This window comes from Lynx canadensis, chromosome C2, assembly GCF_007474595.2.
Source record: "Lynx canadensis isolate LIC74 chromosome C2, mLynCan4.pri.v2, whole genome shotgun sequence".
NCBI lineage: Eukaryota > Metazoa > Chordata > Mammalia > Carnivora > Felidae > Lynx > Lynx canadensis.
The window spans coordinates 29,897,619-29,918,165 of NC_044311.2; the positions used below are offsets into that span (position 1 = coordinate 29,897,619).

General features: G+C 50.0%; 1 protein-coding gene across 1 annotated transcript in view; it reads right to left on the bottom strand.

Moving 5' to 3' along the window:
• Positions 1 to 20,547, bottom strand: part of RAB6B (RAB6B, member RAS oncogene family) — a 57,334-nt gene that overhangs the window by 16,819 nt on the left and 19,968 nt on the right. The window contains 1 exon segment of the mRNA XM_030328885.1: positions 12,657 to 12,715. Within this exon segment, the coding sequence (XP_030184745.1) occupies positions 12,657 to 12,715 (59 nt within the window).

Sequence of the window (20,547 nt, forward strand, 5' to 3'; positions counted from 1 at the left end):
ACCCAGATGCCCCTCTAAATTATAAGGACACTGTTGAGCCAATCCCCAATTGATGCACTTGACCCTGATGACCAATCTTCTTCCTGGACACCCTTTCTTCCTTTGCTTTTCATGACACGACTTGTTTCTGGCTTCCCTGCCTCTCTAACTGCTGTTCCTTACTGAACTCTTGCAGGAACTTCTTCCTTTCCCTGTTCCTAAAATGCTGGTGTTCCCTGCTTGTGTCAGGGCACCTCGTTATTCTCACAGCTTCAAATAGGATGTGCCGACAGCTTTCCAATGTACATCCCAGGCCTTACTTTTGTCCTGAGCCCCAGATCAGGTATCCATTTTACTGTTTACTAGACATCTCACTAGACATGGTGTGTCCCACACGGAGCCCATCATATCCCTCCAAACCAGCTTCTATTTTCCTCCCTCCACGAAAGGCAACTCCACCACTCCAGTGCCAAAGCCTCTGGAAGCCCTCCCGATTCCCTGCTCTTCACCTGCTCTCTTGTCCACTCCCTCACATCAGAAGAATCCTCAAGCTGATGACTTTGCCCCCTGAGCATTTAGCCTCTCCATTCTTACCACCCCCACCAGCACTGCCCCAGTACAGACCTCCAACTTCTTTTATCTGCATAACCTCAACCGTTTCCTGACTGATCTCTCTGCCTTTCAGGCTCTCCCCTTATAACTAGTCTTTCATCCAGCACCAGGCTCTTTCTAAAACATAAATCTGACCACTTCACTCCCCCACTGTCCCTAGGAGATAGTCCAATCACTTCAGCTTGGCTTACAAACTGTTCAGGGCCTGCCCCTCACTTTCTCTGGTCTCATTTCCCTTATGTCCAGCTTTTACTTAATCCTTTAGTAGTAATCCTCTGGTCAAGACACCACACACACAAAGTCACTCTGTGTATCTGTGCCTTATCTAATGTTGTTCCTTCCTTTGGAATGCTCTTCCATGTGGTTCAAACCTATTCAGATTCAGTTCCCCTGTAAGTCATGTTCTGCAAGTCATCTTCTGAGCCCTCAGGTTGGCCTCAAGGGCCCCTCATTTAACAGTTTCTGTATGGAACTGGAAAGATCTCATACCCATCAGTCTCTCCAACTGGCCAGTGATTCAGTGATTTTTCAACATGCAGTGCACGGACGACTTGCTTTACAGCCACATCAGGAGCTTGTTAAACATGCAGATTCCTGAGCCCCCACTCAGACACACAGAATCACAATCTCTGGGGTGTCGCTCAGGGAATCAGAATTCCAGACAAGCCTACAGATAAGTCATTTGTGCAGTGAAGTTTGCAAACAACCTCCTCGACTCTGAGCTTGTGCTGTAATCAGTCTGAGGAGGCTGTGGCGTCCAGAAGGAGAGGCAGATTCCCTACCTGGTGTGACAGACAGAGGGAGATGCCCATGTATACAGAAGGTGCTATTCATGAGAAAACTAAGGGTCACTCGGAAACCAAGGCCACACACGTGACCTGTGTGGCAGAAGCGGGATTCGAACCCAAGTCTCCCTTACTACAAAGCCTCTACTTGGACTACTCAGCTGTGCTCCCTCTGCTTCCTGAAATCCCTTCATTTCTCAAGCTGTCACTGTGCCCTGAAGCTGTCATTGGGTTTGCGTGGGGGTCAGATCCTGTCTGGCTTCCTATTGTCAGACTCTTACGGTCATTAGCCATAATAGCTCAGCAGAGCCCACTTAAGAGGAACTTCATTTGCATTTTAACAAGGACAACAAAAGTCAGCTCTCTAAGGATGGAGCAAAAACAAGAACTTTTCAGATGGCTTTGGCTGGGCCTTGGTTACCAGGAAATTTCTAGTTCCTTGGCGTCATCTATTTTCCCAGACATGAGGCACAAGCAGTTGGCCCCACAGCACTGCCAGCTGGAGCCCATCTCTCTCAGGCCAGATCTGCAAGGAGAAGTTAGATATGGTCTTCCCTGGGCAGTCCCTTTCTGGAAAATGCCGTAAGTAATTAATACTCATTCACTTCCACATCCTCAAATGCCTAGTATGTGTTAGTCACTGAGCAGAACAAGCCCTTGTCCCTGCCCATGAGGAGTTGGTCCCTCCCCTGGAATGCTCTTCCACATGGTTAATGCCTAGTCAGAGTTTCAGATTCAGCCCTGAACTTCCAACCTTGTAGAGGAGCTAAGATTATCATACAGAAGTATGGTTTTTGATGGATGGAAAAGACAAGAATAGTGAGAAGGACTCTAAGAGGAGGCGAACCCTGTTTCTAATTGATTTCTTGCAAGCCCTCCAGTGAATACTAACTTCCCAGCAGGTGGAAATGGGGGTGTAGTGGAGGATGGGAAGTGTGAGGAAAAAAGCCCAGATGGAGGGAATGGGAGAGTTTGGATTTCCTTTTTTTTTTTTTTTTTATTTTAGAGAGAGAAAGAGGGAGAATGCTTGTATGGGAAAGTGACAGAGGAAGAGAGAGAGAAAGAATCTTAAGCAGGTTCCACACTCAGCACAGAGCTCCACACGGGGCTCGATCCCATGACCCTGGAATCATGACCTGAGCTGAAATAAACTGTTGGATGCTCAACTGACTGAGTCACCCAGGTGCCCCAGTTCTGATTTCCTTAACAGCAGAGTCCCTATCAGACCAACCTCTTGCAGATTACTATTATGAACTCTTAACAAAATAAAACAACTATCTGAAAGCACTGGAAAGTAACCAAAAGCAGGCAGAAACTGGAGGGATGTCAACTTTTAAAAAATGGAACAGCCCTGAGTGAGGTTCCCGTTTTTATGACTGAGGGCAGCCCTGGCTGGAGATCAGGGGTGGCTAAAATTTGTCAAGAAACCCACAGTCTTCCTGTCTGAGAAATAAGTCAGATCCCAAAGCTACCACAATAGCCAGAAAGTGTGAAAAATCCTAAACGTGAGATAGCTACAGGAAGGGCACCCCAAATTCTACAAATAAAAGCTTCCCAAATCTCTGACCGACCCAAGCAGGTGACCAGGAGGGAAGGGCAGGTTTCTGCCAAGCAGACTACCTAAAACTGAAAACCAAAGCAAACCAAACCAACGAACCTGAAAAGAACTTTAATTTGCTGCCGACCACAGAGAACAGAACAGAGAATCTGGATCCAACCAATACTCTTCCAAAGGGACAAAGAGAATTCACAGTCTTAATCACAATGTGTGGGATAAACCTTAAATCGCTCAGCATATGAAGTAAAAGCCATACTCAAGAAAAAAAAAAAAAAGGGAGACCAACCTTGAGGTGACCCAGACATTGAAAGTAGCAAGCAGTTTAATATAATATGATATGATATGATATATGATATGATATAATATAGCATAATAATGCTCAAATATATAAAGAAAAATATGCTCATAATGAAGGCACAGATTTAAAAAATCTCAGCAGAGAAAGAGAAACTAGAAAGAAGAACCAAACTTAGAACGGAAATTTTTAAATCACTGACAGGCTTAACAAAAGATGAAACAGCAAATCTGAAAACACATCAACAGAAATTATCTGACAGGATAATATGGGGACACCAAGCAAAAAGAACAACTAGCCACCCAGGCAGGACACCCCCTCCCACAAAAGGCCCCAGAAACCTCAGGGACTCCCTGGTACCTGCCACAACCCACTCTCCCTCTTGAAGGCCAGCACGTGTCACAAAGGTGTGTGTGTGTGTGTGTGTGTGTGTGTGTGTGTGTGTGTGTGTTGATGGGAACATGTGTATGACTGTGTGGGGTGGACCCATGGACAAGTGAAGACATACACACATGATGCAGCTACGTATTCATTTGCACGTACAAGTATGTGTATGTGGGTAGGAGTGGGTGTACTATGCTTGTGTGGGTGAGTGTGGGGTAGGGAGATAAAGCCCAGATCCATGATATGCACATAGCTCTGGTCATGCCAGAAGGCTAAGAGGCTGAGGTGACCAGGAGGGAAGGGCAGGTTTCTGCCAGCAAACGTAGGCTTCCTTCAATGTCTCCCGATGCTGACCATGGTCAGTCCCAGAAGATTTGGCATGCCACTAGCAGAGTGCCCTACCATCACCAAATGGACCTGGATGGTCATGTGTTGTTTTCAGTGACCTCTGCCAGTGCTTTGGCAAAGTCTGAGTACTCTGATGGGTTCCAAAGAACAATGGATAGGGAGCTTCTCCTCTCTAAAATGGGGATAATCATAGCTTCCTTCAAAGACTGCAGATCACAGGAGTTAGACCACATGAAGGTACCCTGTATAAACATACTGGCACAGTAAAGGCTCTGAGAAGTCCTGCACTAAAGAAACATGAATAATTTCATGGAACCCAATGTTCCCAAGCCTCCTTGCTCTAGGAAACTTTGTGTTTATAATCCCTGTTAACATCCCTTATTAATAAACTAGTGTTCCAGGGCTTCAGGAAAGGTTAACTGGGTTCTAAAGGAGACCACATCCCTCTTCTAGCTTGTCATGAAGTCTGAGTCAAAGTACTCATTCTCTTGTACTTCATTTCCTTTTACAAGTAAATTTATTCTTGCCTGTAACTACATCATAGGAATGTAAAGAGGATATCAAGACACATGAGCGGCAGACTTGACTTTGGGGGCCCTCTGGCCAGTCCATGATCCCCATGATACCCCCCCTGCTCCTAAGTTGTGCTGCACAAGCCTCCTGTACTGCCTGATGCCCCTCCCAGGAGGCCAGGCTGCACTCTACACTCTGCTATTTATTCCTTTAATAATGTGCTTACAAACAGCACTGCTTATGAAAAATGGCAGGCATTTCATTTTATGCAAACTCTGAGGAATCTTAACAAACACAGACTTCCCAGCCACATCCACATTCATCTTCTTCGGAAGGTGGTATTACACAGTGTCAACAGGGGCGCAGACACAAAGCACAGACTGGCAGTACATTACACGCCTCCCTCTGCACAAAAGAGCCATTGGCCCATTGGATCCCCAAAGAAGATGTTTCCTGAGGCACTTGTTGAAATTTTTTTTTGCTATGTGCATTTATTATGAAATATAATTTTGCATCCATCCACATTCTGACAAGACACAGTAATAAAGTCTGCAGTGGAAATTTGCATGGTGATTTGCATAAATTGACTCAAGACTCTTCTCGGGAAGAGAAATCACGAAAAGGAGTGTATGTGTGCCTTTTACTAGCCTTGGCCAGGCCTCGGCCCATGGCTGGGGAAGCATCCATAAGTGGCAGAAAGCAGCTGGGCATGACAAGCCCTTGACAATGGAGCTGCTGTTTGTGGTGCTCTGCACCAACCATCAGATGAGAGTAGAGGGTAGACTCATGCAAATTAGCATGCAAATGAGGTTGGCAAAACTTAAGGATTCAGGCTGGCAAGTGGGCGCTGTGGGGGAAGGAGGCGGTAGCCTCTGGAAAACATGCTGGGCAGGGTCTGTCCCTGCCAGCAGCTTGGCAATGAGCTCTAGGGGAGGGGATGCTGACTCGGGAGGCCACAGTGCAGGTACCTGGGTGCTTTTAGTACTTCAGCCTCAAAGTCTACACAGTCCTGGTGGCCACTTCCCTCCCAGTGGAGAGTGGCTTGGGCTTGCCACCACCTAGTTTAAATATCTATCCATTGCTTTTTTATCTCCTGTGGTCTGGAACATCAAGCAAACAGTATGTACCTTGCAACTTTAAATAAGGGGTTAAATTTCATCAAAATCAGTCAATCCCTTCAAAAGCCATGCAGAGGCCCATAGATATGTGGCCTGATGCTCCCTGGGAGGCTTCCTGAAGGGCCTTGAAAGGATCCAAGTACGAAAGGCCTCTTCTTAACAGGGTGAAAGATGCCCCAAGTGGTGGACTTTTGAGGGTGTCTAAGAGCCATTGAGGGGAATCCTACAAAGTGAACAGGACAGACTACGGACATCTGGGGACAGAGAACCACATCATGAGTCCCTTTAAACTTATGAAACATAGCAGATGCTGCTGATGGACTCACCCACTACCCACTGACCACCTCTTACTCCCTTGTTTGCCTGAAAACTGTAAAAGTGAAATTCTGCTTTCCCAGCCTCTCCAGAGGCTAAGGGTGATCATCGGGTGACCCAATTCTAGCCACAGTCTGCTGGAGGGGAGGGGAGGGGATTCTAGGGAAGCTCTTGCTTTCTTTTTCTGCCTTGAATGCAGAAGTGATGTCTGGAGCAGCAACAGCCAGCCTGCCTGCAGATAAGAACCCACACACCAGAAGGAGGAACAGAGCGAGAGCAAGAGCCCGGGAGCCGACAGCATCACTGTGCAGCTGTGCCACCTGAAGTCCCACCGTGACTGCTTGCACCTGGAAAACCTCAACCCTTCTTCTGAAGCCACCACTTGTCAGCCTTCTGTACCAGAAGGTGACCACACTGCTAATTCGTACATGCTTCACAAAGGAGAGGGAGAAGAGGGCAGAGGAGAGGAGGGAGGGAATGAAAAGATGTTAGCACAAGGGCAAGTCTGCCCCCAGTCCAGAACCAGATAATTTCCAGAGGAAGCACCTGGATGAATGCTGGTGCCCCAGTGGGTCTCTGAGGGCAGGGGCGTCTTGCCAAGCTACCTGGCATTCAGGGGGATTTTACTACGGAAGACCGTCACCTCACAGGTTGGCCACAGAGCTTGATGTCTGCAAAGATTGAACTCCACTCTATTAATGTAATAAAATCATCATGTTGCTAGAGTTACATGAGGACTAAAGTTCAGTCTTCTGCTAGAAGCACAGCGTCATCTGGCGGAGCTGGCTAGCACTGCCCAGGTGCAAACGCAGGGGTGGTTGGGAGGCCCACAGTTTCCAGCCGGATGCTTTGGTAGCACACTCTTGTTAGCTCCATTCCATCACTATCGACCGAGCTAGTGGCAGGTTGTTGTCTTCCAGGTTTTATCCTGTTCTGCTTCTCTCTATAGTATATCCTAATGCACATCTATGTCAACAGTATTTTTGGCCAATGATTTTCCATCATCTAGACTTTAAGACTGAGGTGAGCTATGGTCTAAATACAAATCAACCTCATTCTTACTGCTAAAATTTGAGGCAACTGGTCTAGGTGATATAGGGGTTAAGTCCTACCCAAATAATTTCCAGGTTAAAAGAAAATGCAACTGGGATGCTGGCCCAGGGTCTGTAATCTAAGTGACAGGCCTGGGATTTGAACCCAGGCCTCCTCTGCATGTAGCATCATTTTGAAAGAGAAAGAGAGCTGAGATAGAACGGAACATGCTGAATCCTTCTCCTTGGTGTGTGACCTCACTCTGACCCCCTCTACCAGGGGCAGAAGAGCCTATCCCTGTCTCCCCCGGCTGCCACACAGAGACATGTGGCATCTTAGATTCTATGGAAAAGGGCCCCTCCTTCTGGTCCTCCACCTCCTTCCCACACTCCAACCCAGAAGACTCATTAGTTCTTAGAGCTTCAGGAATCCCGATTTTGTGCAACCAGTCGAGGGTCTACCCCATGTAACAGTTCCAAACACCTTCACTTGGCTGTTCCATCATTACTTCCCACTTGACTCTTCATTTTGTGTGTGTGTTGATGACACTGATAGTCTTCCAGGGTGTCTGGACAGAAACCCAGGGCCCACTCAGGCCTCTCCCTCCTCTGTACCCCACAGATCCACTCTGTTCACTCATCCTTTCCACTGCCCTATGGTGTCTCTGTCCTAGGCCCAGGCCCTTCACTCACCTCCCACACAGCCCTGCATAAATGCTCAGTGACGCTCCTCCCTCCCCTGCCCTGCCCTTCCACACATAGCTGCATCCAGGTCTGTGTGCGCCCCGCCTACAGCTGTCACCCCTGCCCCAACGCAGTGCTCCACCTGTGTCTCCTACAAACGATTGCCTTTGATCCCATCAGTACCCACAGAAGGAACCCTCAACAGCCCTGTGTTTCCTGCCCCACGAGACCAAGCCCCTCTGAGCATCCAGGGCCTTCCAGTGCCAACCCTCTGGGCCCACTTATCCACAAGGTATGGCAGGCTCAGAGCCTGGAGCCTGTGGTACTTTCAGGGGGCCATGAAAATATTTTCTAACTTTTAAATTTTAATGTCTTTTTTTTTTTTTTTTTGAACATTTATTTATTTTTTTTGGGGACAGAGAGAGACAGAGCATGAACGGGGGAGGGGCAGAGAGAGACGGAGACACAGAATCGGAAACAGGCTCCAGGCTCTGAGCCATCAGCCCAGAGCCTGATGCGGGGCTCGAACTCACGGACCGGGAGATCGTGACCTGGCTGAAGTCGGACGCTTAACCGACTTCGCCACCCAGGCGCCCCTAAATTTTAATGTCTTTTAAAATCAAGAGAAAAACGAACATAATAATAATAAATGTATAATAATGAATCTAGTCTGGATTATGCACAACACTTGCAAAATATAATTTCATATATATATACATTACGTACATACACACATACATACATACATATAATGAAGGAAGGAGCAGAGTACCCAGGAAGGCAAAAGGGGAAAGACCCATGAACATCAAAATGCAGCCTGCCAATAATCCATCCAAAGGCCCCACACTTACCCTCCACTGCAACAAGCAGACCCCCCCCCCCCCACCACACACATGCAGTGCTGGACGTTACACTCTGGACTTCCACAGACGTCATCCTTCCTCTGTGTCACCATCCCTCCCTCCAGTGCAGCTACAGTTAAATCCTCCCGTCCTCTCCTCCAGGAAGCCTTTGGTGCCCACTGATCACTACCTTGTCTGATGGTTCTGAGGCCCAAGGCCAGAAGGACTGGTCCCCAGTGGGATCAGAGTGGGAGGTGCCGTAGTGGGTTGAAGAATGTCCCCGCCCCCGACCAAATTCATATCCACCTGGAACTTCAGAATGTGACCTTATTTGGAAATAGGGTCTTTGCAAGATGAAAACTCATCCTGCATTTAGGGTAGGTCCCTAAGTCTAATGACTGGGGTCCCTACAAGAAGAGGAGAGGACACACAGAGACCCCGAGAGGAGAAGGCCACATGAAGATGAAGGCAGAGACTGGGGCTATGCAGCCCCACGGTGAGGAGGTGAGAGGACGAGGAGGTGCAGCCCCAGGGTGAGGAGGTGAAGGGACGAGGAGGAGAGGAGCCCTGCCACCACCAGGAGCCAGGGGATGTAAGGAAGGATTTTCTCCCAGAGCCCTTAGAGGGAGCATGGCTCTGCCACATCTGGATCCTAGACTTCTGGCCTTCAGAATTGTGAGAGAATAAATTCTGTTGTTTAAAACTGCTTGTTTGTGATAATTTGCTATGGCAGCCCCAGGAAATGAATTCAGAGCCCAGAGGGGAGAACGAAAGCCTCAGGGCAGAGTGGCCAGGAATGACAGTGCCATCTGGTCTGGTCACTGAGGGGGTAAGCGTTCCTCGGGGCAACCCCTTGGCCTGTGCTGGCACAGTGGACACAGCTGTTCTGTTCCTTCCCCCAGGGGGCTCCATGGGATCCCGGGAGTGACCCAGGACAGGCAAACTGCCCAATATTTCAGAAATGGCCCTCCACTCCCGAAGCAGCTGAGTAAGCTCCAGCAGGTCGGGGTCCTCTCCCGGGAGCAATCCAGTAGGTCAGCGGTCTCCTAACTTGTGCTGTGGTGGGAGATCTAGGGACGGGCCACTGGCTCCGGCCTCGGCTAGACGTTCATCTCAATCACCTCAGAGAATTAAAAGAATGCTACTGCCTGAGCCAGCTTGTGAAACTCCAGGCCATCTCCCCAGTAGGTGATGCTAATGTACAGCCAAGACAGGGGGCCCATCAGGGTCCTCAAGGGACCTCACGCCAGCCCCTCAGGGCCTCAGGCTTGTTCAGCCCCAGACCAAGGGAGGGCTCACTGCCACCCAGGATGAGATTGAACCCCTCTGCCCTCCATGCCCCAGCTGAGGGCAGGGCCAGATTCTGCAGCCAGACTGTTTTCTCCTATTGTCCCTCCAACACAGATGAGGTACTTGACAAACATCTGTTGTCAGAATGAGTGAATGGGGGAAGGGAAGGGATGAGACACAGAGCCAGAGGCAGGCAAAAGGATGGGAGGGAGGGACGATTCTGTCCTGGGAACTGAGTGTCTCAGCTAATGGTGGGGGCGGATGGAGAGGATGTTTGGGGGGGGTTGGCAGGGAGTGGTCAGGGCAACCAACATTCCCCAGAGCCCTTGAGGATCTTGTCTACTTCCCAAATGTCTCTGCCACCATGTTAAGAAAAACAAAATAAACAGTACCATTTCCCCCTCTCTTTCTCCAGAGAGTTCATTAAAATGGCCTGTGTATGCACAAAATTGGATCCCTGGCCTCCCAGCCTAATTACCATTTTAAAGAGCACTGGGAAAGACATTCTATCTCCTGCAATAACAAAGTCAAAAAAGCTCACCATCCAGAAGGTCTTGCTTCCCTTTGGGCTTTCTCCCCTGCTCACCAAGACATCTGGCCTCTGTGGCCTCTCAGCACGATGGGGTCCAAAAACCAAGCCCTTTCCAAGCCAATTTGGTACCAGTAGGTACTTGACACCAGCTATGGCCAGGCCTTGTGCGGGCCTACAAATGCAGCGGCGGATCTGAGGGATCCTGGCTCCTCAGACTCAGAGCCCGTCCAAGGAGCCAGAGCACATAGGCGGTGAGCTAAAGGAGTCCTGAGGACAACGTGCTAGGGTGGAGGGGGCAGTGGTACAGAACACAGGGAAGGCCCCACCTGCAGAGCAAACATGTGCTCTGAGTCTCAATGAGTCAGAAGAATTTTTCATAGCAGAGAAGAGGAGAGGGAAGGTCATTCCAGCAGAGGTGACACCATGAGCCCAAGTGTGGAGGCATGACTGTCGCCTAGGTGGGGAGCTGCTAGCAGAGAGGCCTGCTGGACCACAGGATGCAGGGCTAGCAATAAGCAATACAAGAGGACCCTGGAGACGAAGGAGGAGATTCCAAGAAACTCAAAGGACAGGAGACTTTGATCCATGCCCATGAGAATCACTCTTCACTGCACAGGCCCTGGGGCCGTATCTGCTGCCACCTGCTGCCAAGAACAGAAGCCAGCCCAAAGTCCCATTGTTTTCAATGGGACACCAATAAGAGGCATTATAAATAACTCAGTATTTTTCAAAAATCAATCAAAATAGTATCTGTGAGATTATTCATATCACACACACACACACACACACACACACACACACACACACACACACGAATACCAAGTCAGACTTCAGAACTGAAGTCTGTTAGAACTGTAATCTCAAACAAAGACTAACGTGGTAGAACTCCCTTATGAGGAGGAGGTCTCTGGCAAGCCTGCAGTAGTACAAAGCCCTGGCCTGGAAAGCACACAGTGAAGATAAAGTGTGGCCAAGATATTCCATAGCCCGTGCTCAGGGTTGTGCAGAGTACTCAGGGCCCCTCTCCCAGAGCCTCATCTTCTCACCCTTCAATCAACTCTTCCCAAGGCCACTGGTTATCTGGTATTTCACACACAGGAGAGAAAAAGACAGGGAATTAGAGGAGGCAGAGAGAGGGGCTGTATTTGAGGCAAAGACGATGATTGGTCCTGAGGGAGGAAGACAGACTACAGAGCAGACACGGAACTGTAATCCACAGTTAGCTATACTCTGCATCCTCTGTAAATCCAGGGAAGGGGGGCCTCTTAGCATAGCACTCCCCAGTTTGTTCTATAAGTGCTTATCCTCTGAGGACTCAGGAACAAAAGGATTCTGTGATCAAATACGTGCGGAAGATCCTGTACACTATATTCCTGTTAGCAAATCAAAACCATACACTGATGTAATAAAAGCCCTGAGAAGCCCTGCAGTAGAAAAGTTGACTGAATTCTGTTTACCAGTGCTCCTTAACTTTGTACAAGCACTGACCTTCCCTCCCTACCTTTCCTTCTCAAGTAACACCAGCTAATAATCTCTTGGAACTAGTATCTTACAGAACCCACTGGTTTAGAAGAATATTTGTCTCTTTGTCAAGGAAGAAAATATCTTTTTTTTTCCTTAAAAAATAGTTGAAATGATTGAAGTTGGTGCCTTTTGTGAAAAGCTACAGTTCCAAGGGAAATTCATTTCATTTGCACAAACCTCCTGACTCACCAGTAATGCCAGGACAGTGAAATGTTACTTACCCCCCAGGAGCTCAGTCTTTGGGCCACCTGTGGCCACCTCTAGGCCACCAGGTGACTTCAGCCCACCCTCTAGAGACAGGAGCCAAGAGGTCACTCTGTCTGTCTCTTGTCCACATACAGCAGTACAAGCCCATCACACCAGCCTCTCCAAGAAGGAATTGCCTCAGTAACCATGTGTGTGCACGTGCATGTGCATAAGTGTCCAGCAAACATCACCATGCTCGAGAAACAAGTTATCCTACTGCTTTCAGTTTCACCTCCCTCATTTTACATCTTGCCTACCCATCCTCCTCTACATGATGACCCTTCAAGTAACCACACACTATAATGGTTTAGACCTGCCCACCGGGAGCAAGAGAACAGAGACTGAAATGTGTCCTCTCCGTTTTTAGAAAATGTTTCCTTTACCAAGGTTTGGATTTTCAGAAGGGCTCAGGGTCTTTACTGGGCTGGGGCTTGTGCACAAGTAGGAAGCTCCTCCAAGGCAAGATGGATGCCCAGGGGACCCAGGACCATGCTGCTCTTGGCCAGCATTAGCAAGCCCTGGAGACAGGCCAGCATAGTCTCTAGGTTGCTGTCATGGCTGCGGACATGGTGGGGGAGGCAGGGGAACCCAGGACCTCACCTGGTACGTGTTGTCGAAGCTGTCGTACATGAACCGTGTGATCAGAGACGTCTTCCCGACTGCAAAACAACAAGAAGAAAGGGGTTCAGCTGTGGCATGCAAACTAGAATCCTCCAAACACATATCATGTGAAAAAGACAAATAAGGAAACAAAAAAGCCTAGAGGAAGGATGAAATTCAGAAACAGAAGCAGGAGCCAGACCCTCGGAGATGGACCCTAAGGTGAGGTGGCCAAGTCTACACTGGGTAGGTTATAGGGGAATACTTGCCAGCACCAAGCAAGAGGCCTCCCCAGTCTGGAGAATTCTCACCACCCGCATCCAGGTCTTCCCTGACCCCCAAGAGTGCAAGTGAGGCAAGAAGCATATAGAAGAATCAGAGCAAGTATGTGCATAAGACAAGATGCTCCTCTTGCATGGGCCCATGGTCACCTGGAAATACTGCCTTGCCATTGGCCACAGGCTGGGAGGGAGGCATACTCTTTTTTCCCTATTCTCTCAGCCTGGGACTAGTAAGGAGGTGGCTTGCCAAGGAACCAGGGAGCAGGGGAAGTAAATGGGCTATCCCCCAGTGTCTCTCAAGGGCAGGACTATTTTTTTGTAGTGTGTGCCTGACAGTCTATCTCCTCACAGAATGTTTAGCATCATTGGATCTTACCAGGTAAATGCTGACGGGACCGCCTTCCATATTTGCAAATGCCCTCTAAGGGGCAGTAAACCCCAAACAGGAGCCACCTACCAGTATGGCTGAGAGAACCCAGGCCATCTCTTGGGAATTCCACAAATGCTAATTTCCCAAACTGTGTGGGGTTTGGCTTCTGACCTAACCCTGTGCAGGTCCCCTGGGGCCTGGCAGTGGCACAAATGCCTATCGCAGGCAGCATTTCAAATTATCTGGGAGGGGAGGAAGGGTGACGAAGGAACAACTGTTGGGTCAGGCCCAGCATGGAGTGCTTGTCTACACTGTCCCATCAAGTCTCCGCCATGGGCCTGGGAATCTCCAAGGGGGACCGGCCCAGCTGAGCTTGGCTCAGAGGCCCTCCTGCTCTGGACTGCTAGACACAGGCAACCCTGATAGGGAAAGCAAAAGAGCCAGCACCTGAAGGATGCCCTCTCCCTGACTCTTGCCTCTCCCTGACTCTTGGACGGGATGTCCACAAAGCTGGGCCTGCTGGGGTGGCTGGTCACTGCCCAGATGGAGCAAGGCAGCCCTACTTGGCTCCTCTGAGAAGGGTCCTTCTCTGGTTTTGAAGCCTTAGTCATACACCACAGAAGAGATGAGCAACCACCTTCCAAACAGCCAACATTTGTAAGGGAAAGGCCACCATCTTCTAGCCAGGAAGGACATCTGACACACTGTTTGGGGCAAACTGGGATGGCCCCATCTTTGACTCAGAACTGATTAGCTGAATTCCAATCCTAGCTGGGCTGCTGTTTGGCCCTGTCATTTTGAGGTGGTCACCATTCCTCTGGACCTCAGTTCTGCATTTTAAAATGGGTATAATAACCTCAAAGACTTCAAAGGGCAGTGGTAAGAATTAAATAAAAGTGCCAGCCAGGCATACAGGAAATGCTTAAAAGTAGAAGCAGACAGCAGGCAACTGAGATATTGAGACAATTTCCGGAATATCAGATTAAAAAAATACTACCACGGCTACTGGATTGACCTTGCCCATCGTGTCTCTTCATTTGGCCATTTCTGATTTGGATCCTTTGTAATAGAATTATAAGTAGAACACACTCCTGAGTTCTGTGAGTTGTTGTGGTAAATTATGGAACCTGAGGAGGGTCACGAGGGCCCCTCGAATTTGCAGCCTGTTGATCAGAAGTGTGGTGTCCTGGGGGAGTCCACTCATGGTGGCATCTCAAGTGTGGGGCAGTCTCGTTGGGGGCATGCCCTTAAACCAGGGGTCTGATGCCAGCTTGGCCTGGTAGTGCCAGGTCCTGTACGAGCTGGCATCAGAATAGCCACATGTCTATTCTGAACCTCTCTGGGGTGAGCAGTAACACACCCACAAGCTCTTCTAATCTTACTTGACAACTGTTAGGTATTAATCTGTTAAGTGCTTTCCAATTGCATTAAATCTCCCCTTAACTTTCACATGTAGGCGAGAAGTGGAGGCTTCCCCCATGGAAAGCCCTGGCTGCAAAATACTAAGGGGACCACAGAGTGAAACCCTGAGCCAGCAAGAGGCAGATGAAATCAAAGAGAACGAAGACAACGCAGCATCCTCCTTTTCCAAGAGACGGTGGAAAGTTACTGCCTCCTCTGGAAGACGGGGATCTGGGGCTCCCTGGCTAGTGACTTCCCTAGGTAGTGACACATCCCATCTCACACCTGGGGGCGGGGAGGGGAGAGCATCAGAGAGCAGGGTGGAGAGAAGGCAGGAAGATACAGTTCTCTTCCTGCAAGGGGTATTTCCCCCGGGGCAGCTGAGCACACAGGGAAGAGGCTGTGGAATGGCAAAAAGCAACTAGCGCCGCAGGAGGTCCTCGGAGGGGCTGAGAACTTAGAAATCCCTGCAAGGGCTTCGAATGCCAAGCCACCCCATCCCCAGACAATAGCCACTGGCAGTGGATTAGAACTGGCTCGCAGGGTGACTTCCAGGTGGAGGAAAGCCCCAAGACAACAATTTATTGGGGCTGTGCAGGAGGAATGTTTAGGTGTGGGGTCCTGCCAGTCTTTCTGAGTGTTCCCACAACAACCATGATAGCATATGCCTCCTGTATCTACTGAGTGTGTTCCAGGCACATGCCAGGAGCTGTGCCAGGTACAGATTTACCTGATAACAGTGAGTGAACAAGAGAGACCAGACCCCTACCTACCTCAAGTTTTCAGGAGTTCTGTGCTTGCAGCAACCCTGCACGAAGCCCTTAACACGGTTTGGGGGGGGGGCCTCAACTCTGAAACAGGTGCTCACATCATCCTCATTTTACACAAGGGGAAATGAATTGACAGCCATTTGCTGTCAGGGTCAGACCGAGTGGGACCAGGCTGAGGTAGTCTGACCAGGGAATGAGCTCCTATCCCTGACCCTCCTCAGCATCTTGGGGTCACAATGGGTCTCAGGATTTTTCCAGGTCATTGCTGCCACCACTATGGATGTCATGGAACTCTGGAAATGGCCCCACCAAGCCCTTTTCCTTGGGACCAGACAGAAGTGGGGAGGGGGGGGGCTTTTCTGCACTGAGGCCGTGTTTGACCCAATCTGGAAGGTCAGAAACTGGGAAGTAAGGGGCACAAGGAGGGGATCAGAATGTGAGGGTGAGCGGGCATGAACACCTAGGCCCAGCACCCCAACTGAGGCCTGGACTGAATGAGAGGTTCATTACTGATTTGCTGCAAAGGGGAATAATTTCTTACTATTCCTCTAGGTCTGCCTTTCTCATTTCTCAGAGCAGAAGCTCCCCCACCCTTCCCTGCCTCAGAGCTTCCCCAAGACCACCCATACTCTGTCCACGGGTACCAGGATAATGTGGCTCAGATCCTCCACAACTGCCCTGGGTGGAAGGTATGGGAACCTGCGAATGGACAGCTTGCACCACCCACCTCCTTGGCCATCCTGTTCTCTCAGTCTCCCCATGAAGGATGGCAAGACGGCTGCAGCCATCACCTGACAGGGCACTACCACTGGGCCAAAGCCGGGGGCGGCCTGAGAGGGGCAGCAGCATTGTGCATCCGACCAGCTCCTGCTCTCCACCGGCCCCTGCGGCCTCTGGGAACTGCCCTTGCCTCGCAGCTCTGTTCTCAAGGTCACACTGCCCCATATGCCTTCTGACTGCAGCTCTTGGACACTACTGCAGCAGCAGAGCTTTTTCTGAGGACAAAGATTCAGCTCCACTGGCAGGAATCTATTAAATAAGCAGGTGTATTGTTACTGAGCTCTTCTCTCTGCTCAGGGCTCAGCAACATCTTCTGGTAGTTTAGTCCCATGTGATTAAGCAGGGAGATGCATTTTCAATCTTTCAACCAAATGAGGGTGAGGAAATTCATTACTGAGCATTTGCCAGAGGCTTTAGAAAGAAGGAAACCCTATTACTAGGCTTCTACTTGGTGCCAGACAAGAAATGGATGCTTAACTTGGGTTCGCTCATTTTATCCTCATTCCAATCCAACGAGTGAGCTATTGTCACCAAGGTCATAGAGCTGGCAGCACTAGAGCTGGCATACAGACCCAGATCTGACACCACAGTCATGTCTCATGTTCAACACTGTACATGAGACACTGCAGGAGATCACAAAAGGCAGGGAGGGGCCCAGGTGGCTGGGCAGTGGGGGAGACCACAAGGAGGAGGCAGGGCATTCATTCAGCTGTGGAAGGGTAAGGGTGAGAGAGAGTGGGTGTTCCAGGTGGAGGGAACAGTGTGAACAAAGGCACAGAGGCAGAGACAGAAAGCTCATGACAAGGGGCTGGAGGCAATAAGCCAGGTTACCAGGGGGAGTAGAGGTGTGTCCAGGAGCCATGGGGTAGATACATTCAGAGCCTCTACATTTGAGCTTTGTCACAGAGAAAATGGAGCCCAAATAGTGTGTGAGGAGAGGGATAAGTGTTCAAGGAAGTTCAAGAACCCACTGCCTGTTCAAGGTTCCATGTGGCCAGTGGGTTGATTTAAACCAAAATCCATCTCTGGGGCCAGCTACGGAGGGAGGGAGCGAAGGGAAGGCAGAGACAGGCAAGGCCAGAAGGGCAGGGAACACACCAAGGAGCATGGATTCTCTCCCAAGGGTGGTGGCCATTCCTTAAGGGTCTTAAGTAGACAGGTGGGGGGAATAAGTGTGGCACTTCCTAACTTCCATGATGGCCCACCACATATTCCCCATCCCACATGCTCTTTTTACCATGTACCACCAATGCTCTGTGTAGGGGCGAAGCCGGGTGAGCCTGTGACTATGGCAGAAATGTCCCTGTGACTCTCAAGGCTAGGTTAGGAAAGGTGGCACAGCTTCTGTCTGGAGCGCTTCCCCTCCCTCACACTCTGAAAGCTGTCTCTTCGGACCAGCCGCCATGCTGTGTGGAAACCCAAGGCAGCCCACATGAGGGAGGACCACAGAGACACCCACCTGACAGCAGCAGACCTGTGGGTGAGTGAGCCTTCCAATGACTCCAGCCCTCACCCTTGGAGCCAGCCACTGATGCCCAGTGAAACAGAAACACAGTTTCCCTGCCAGGATCTGCCCAAACCATAGTTTCCTGAGCAAAGTAAACATTCACATTTCATATGCCACTAAGTCTTGGGGTAGTTTGTTATACAGCAGTAGGCCACCTTGGCAGGCTACCCACCTCTTTGAAGGCAAGAGATCTGTGCTTTAGGAAGAAAACTTATGCTGCTTTGGGCAGAATGGCTCACAGGGGCCAGACCGGGGGCAGCAGTCCAGTGACGGACAGCAGATCTCAGTTAAAACAGAGGCAGTGACACTGGAGATAAACAGAGCTGGGGGTGGCGGGACCTAGTGACTGGTCAGATGCAGAGGAGAGCCCCGGATACCTCCCTGCCACCTGGCTTTGTGACCAGCAGATGATGGAGCCATTCCTTAACCCTAAGCAAACTGGATGAGGAGCAAACACCAAGTAAGTAAAATCACCTGGATTCAGGTCATCCATAAAAGCGGTCTTTAAAACTGTCAGGCCAAAGCACAGATATCAGCACTAAATTCAGAAAGGAAACCATTAAAAAAGAACTAATACTAATTTTTCAATCCCATGATTATCTAAGCTTATTTTTCATTATTGCCATGATCATTAAACAGTGATTTTCTTACGTGAGTGTGATTGCTGGCCCAGGAGTTTTGCAAGCCTATCTAGATACGCTCAGTCCCATACACCCTGGAAATTCCACCAGTGCAGTGTAGACTGGATGCTGGCCCTTCACAATTAGCTACCAGCAACCACCTGGACCTCACTCCACCAGCCAGCCTCCCATGGGCTGCAGTCCCCATCTCAGTGGCTGATCCAAATAAATAGCTTTTTGTACATTTGGGTGGCTTCTAGATAGCTGCAGAGGCCTCTCTATGCAGTCAACAAACACCCACTGGGGGCTTACTCTATGCCAGGCCCGTGCTGGGCACAGAATTCACAGCGAGAAAACAGATGAACCCCTGCTTTTCCCAGCAGCTTTGCTCCAGTGGTGGAGCCATTCAGGTGCAGATACCTAAAGTACGAAGTAACCTGGGAGGGGCTACTGAGAGCCGAGGAAAAGGCAAGGCCGCTCTGCTGGAGAATTGCAGTGGTCTCCTAAAGGAGGTGGCCATTTGGGCTGGGTCTTGATTGATGGGGACGAGGCATCAGGGGGAACAGAGTCCCCAGGGGAGGGACTGGATAGAGCTAGAGACGTGAGCATAGAGCTGCCACGTGAAGCCAAAGTCTCCCAGGGCTCTGGGGTCAGTGCCTATGAGAACTCCTGGGTTTGGCTTGTGCCCAGGCTGAATGATAGTTGAGTGGGCCATAAGCCCCCAGACTCTTGGTCTAACACTGTCTTCCTCCATGAAGGACCCCTCTCCTCCCTGTCATGTCCATGGCAGATGTGGGTGTGGTGGAGAGATTCCGTGAGGGCCAGAAATGGGGCAGAATATGAGGCAGAGCAAAAGAAATTAGCTGGAGAATTTGGAAGGTCTGGAAAGACCTGGAAGAGCATGAACCACCCCCACGGTAGCCTTCTCTCGAATTAAGCCAGAACCTTGGCCCATAATCTTTTCTAGGCCACACATTCACATTTACCGCCCACACCAGCTACAGGACACTGCTGGACAGACAGTGGGGTTCTGCCTGATCTTCCCTGGGTTCACAGAGCTAGGCCCAGAGTGGGAGGCAGGAAAGACCTGGAAGAAGCCCCTGCCATTTCTAGGCCACCCTGGCAGACCCATCTCTTTGATACCTGTGTTTTTAGGACAGCAGTCCCCACGCCAGGGAAAGGGCTTCTGCATCCTTGGCTCACTGCCAGGCCCAGGTCAGAGACTGTCTGCAGCTGTCTGTCAGAAGTGGTCCTCGGGATTGAAAAGGCAAATCTGCATCCCCAAGGCTGAGGCCAATAATAACCTGTTCCTAGGGTGGGCCCAGCTGACTCAGATATTCTGTCAGCTGAGTTTCCAGAACACAAGTGGGGAAAGCTGTATGAGTGCTGGGAAGGGCCTGACTGCTAAAGGGCGCAGTCCTTGCCCTGCGGCTAGGAAGGAGGCAAGGCCATCTGGGCCACTGTCCCTGCTCTGCAGGGGCCTGGGGAGAGGACTCCACTATTCCCTTGAATCCCCCTGCCCATAAGGTCCCCCATTTTGTCCTGACCATGGGATGCACAGCTCCTGGGCCCTATGGTGATGAGAGGAACTGGTGAGACACCAGTTACATCTGTCTGATCCTTGTTTCCTTCTGTGCTATTTTTACAAAACAGAAAAGCCTGGTCTATCCTTCCTGCAAGGTTGACAAGCCTGGAGGGCTGGGGACCAGGCTTCCCACTCCACACCTAATCCTGCACCCTGTGTTCACAAAGGCAGCTCCAGACCAGGGCTTTGCCAGCTCCTACTGGAGCCCTGAGGGGCCAGCTGGCTCACTGTAGGCTAAATGAGGAAACGTGAAAAATCCCATTTCAAACCGTCCCCCCAAAGACTCAGACAGTAATTAAGAAATATGCAAAGCTCTTCATTGGACACTTTAATTAAGTGTGTTAATTCCCTCTGACAAAGGATGCTCAGCCACCTGGGCCTCACTGAGGGACCCAGGGAAGACAGACAGAGGAGGGAGGAGGAATTGGGAGGAGGGGTCGGCAGGACAATGCTAGGGGCTGGTCTGGCTGAAGCCCTTCCTCATGCTCCAGTTGGGAACCTGACCTGTTCCTGACCCTCTTACTTTCCCCACTGTCCTCCACCCATCCCTATCCCCTCTGTGCAAACCCAGTGATCT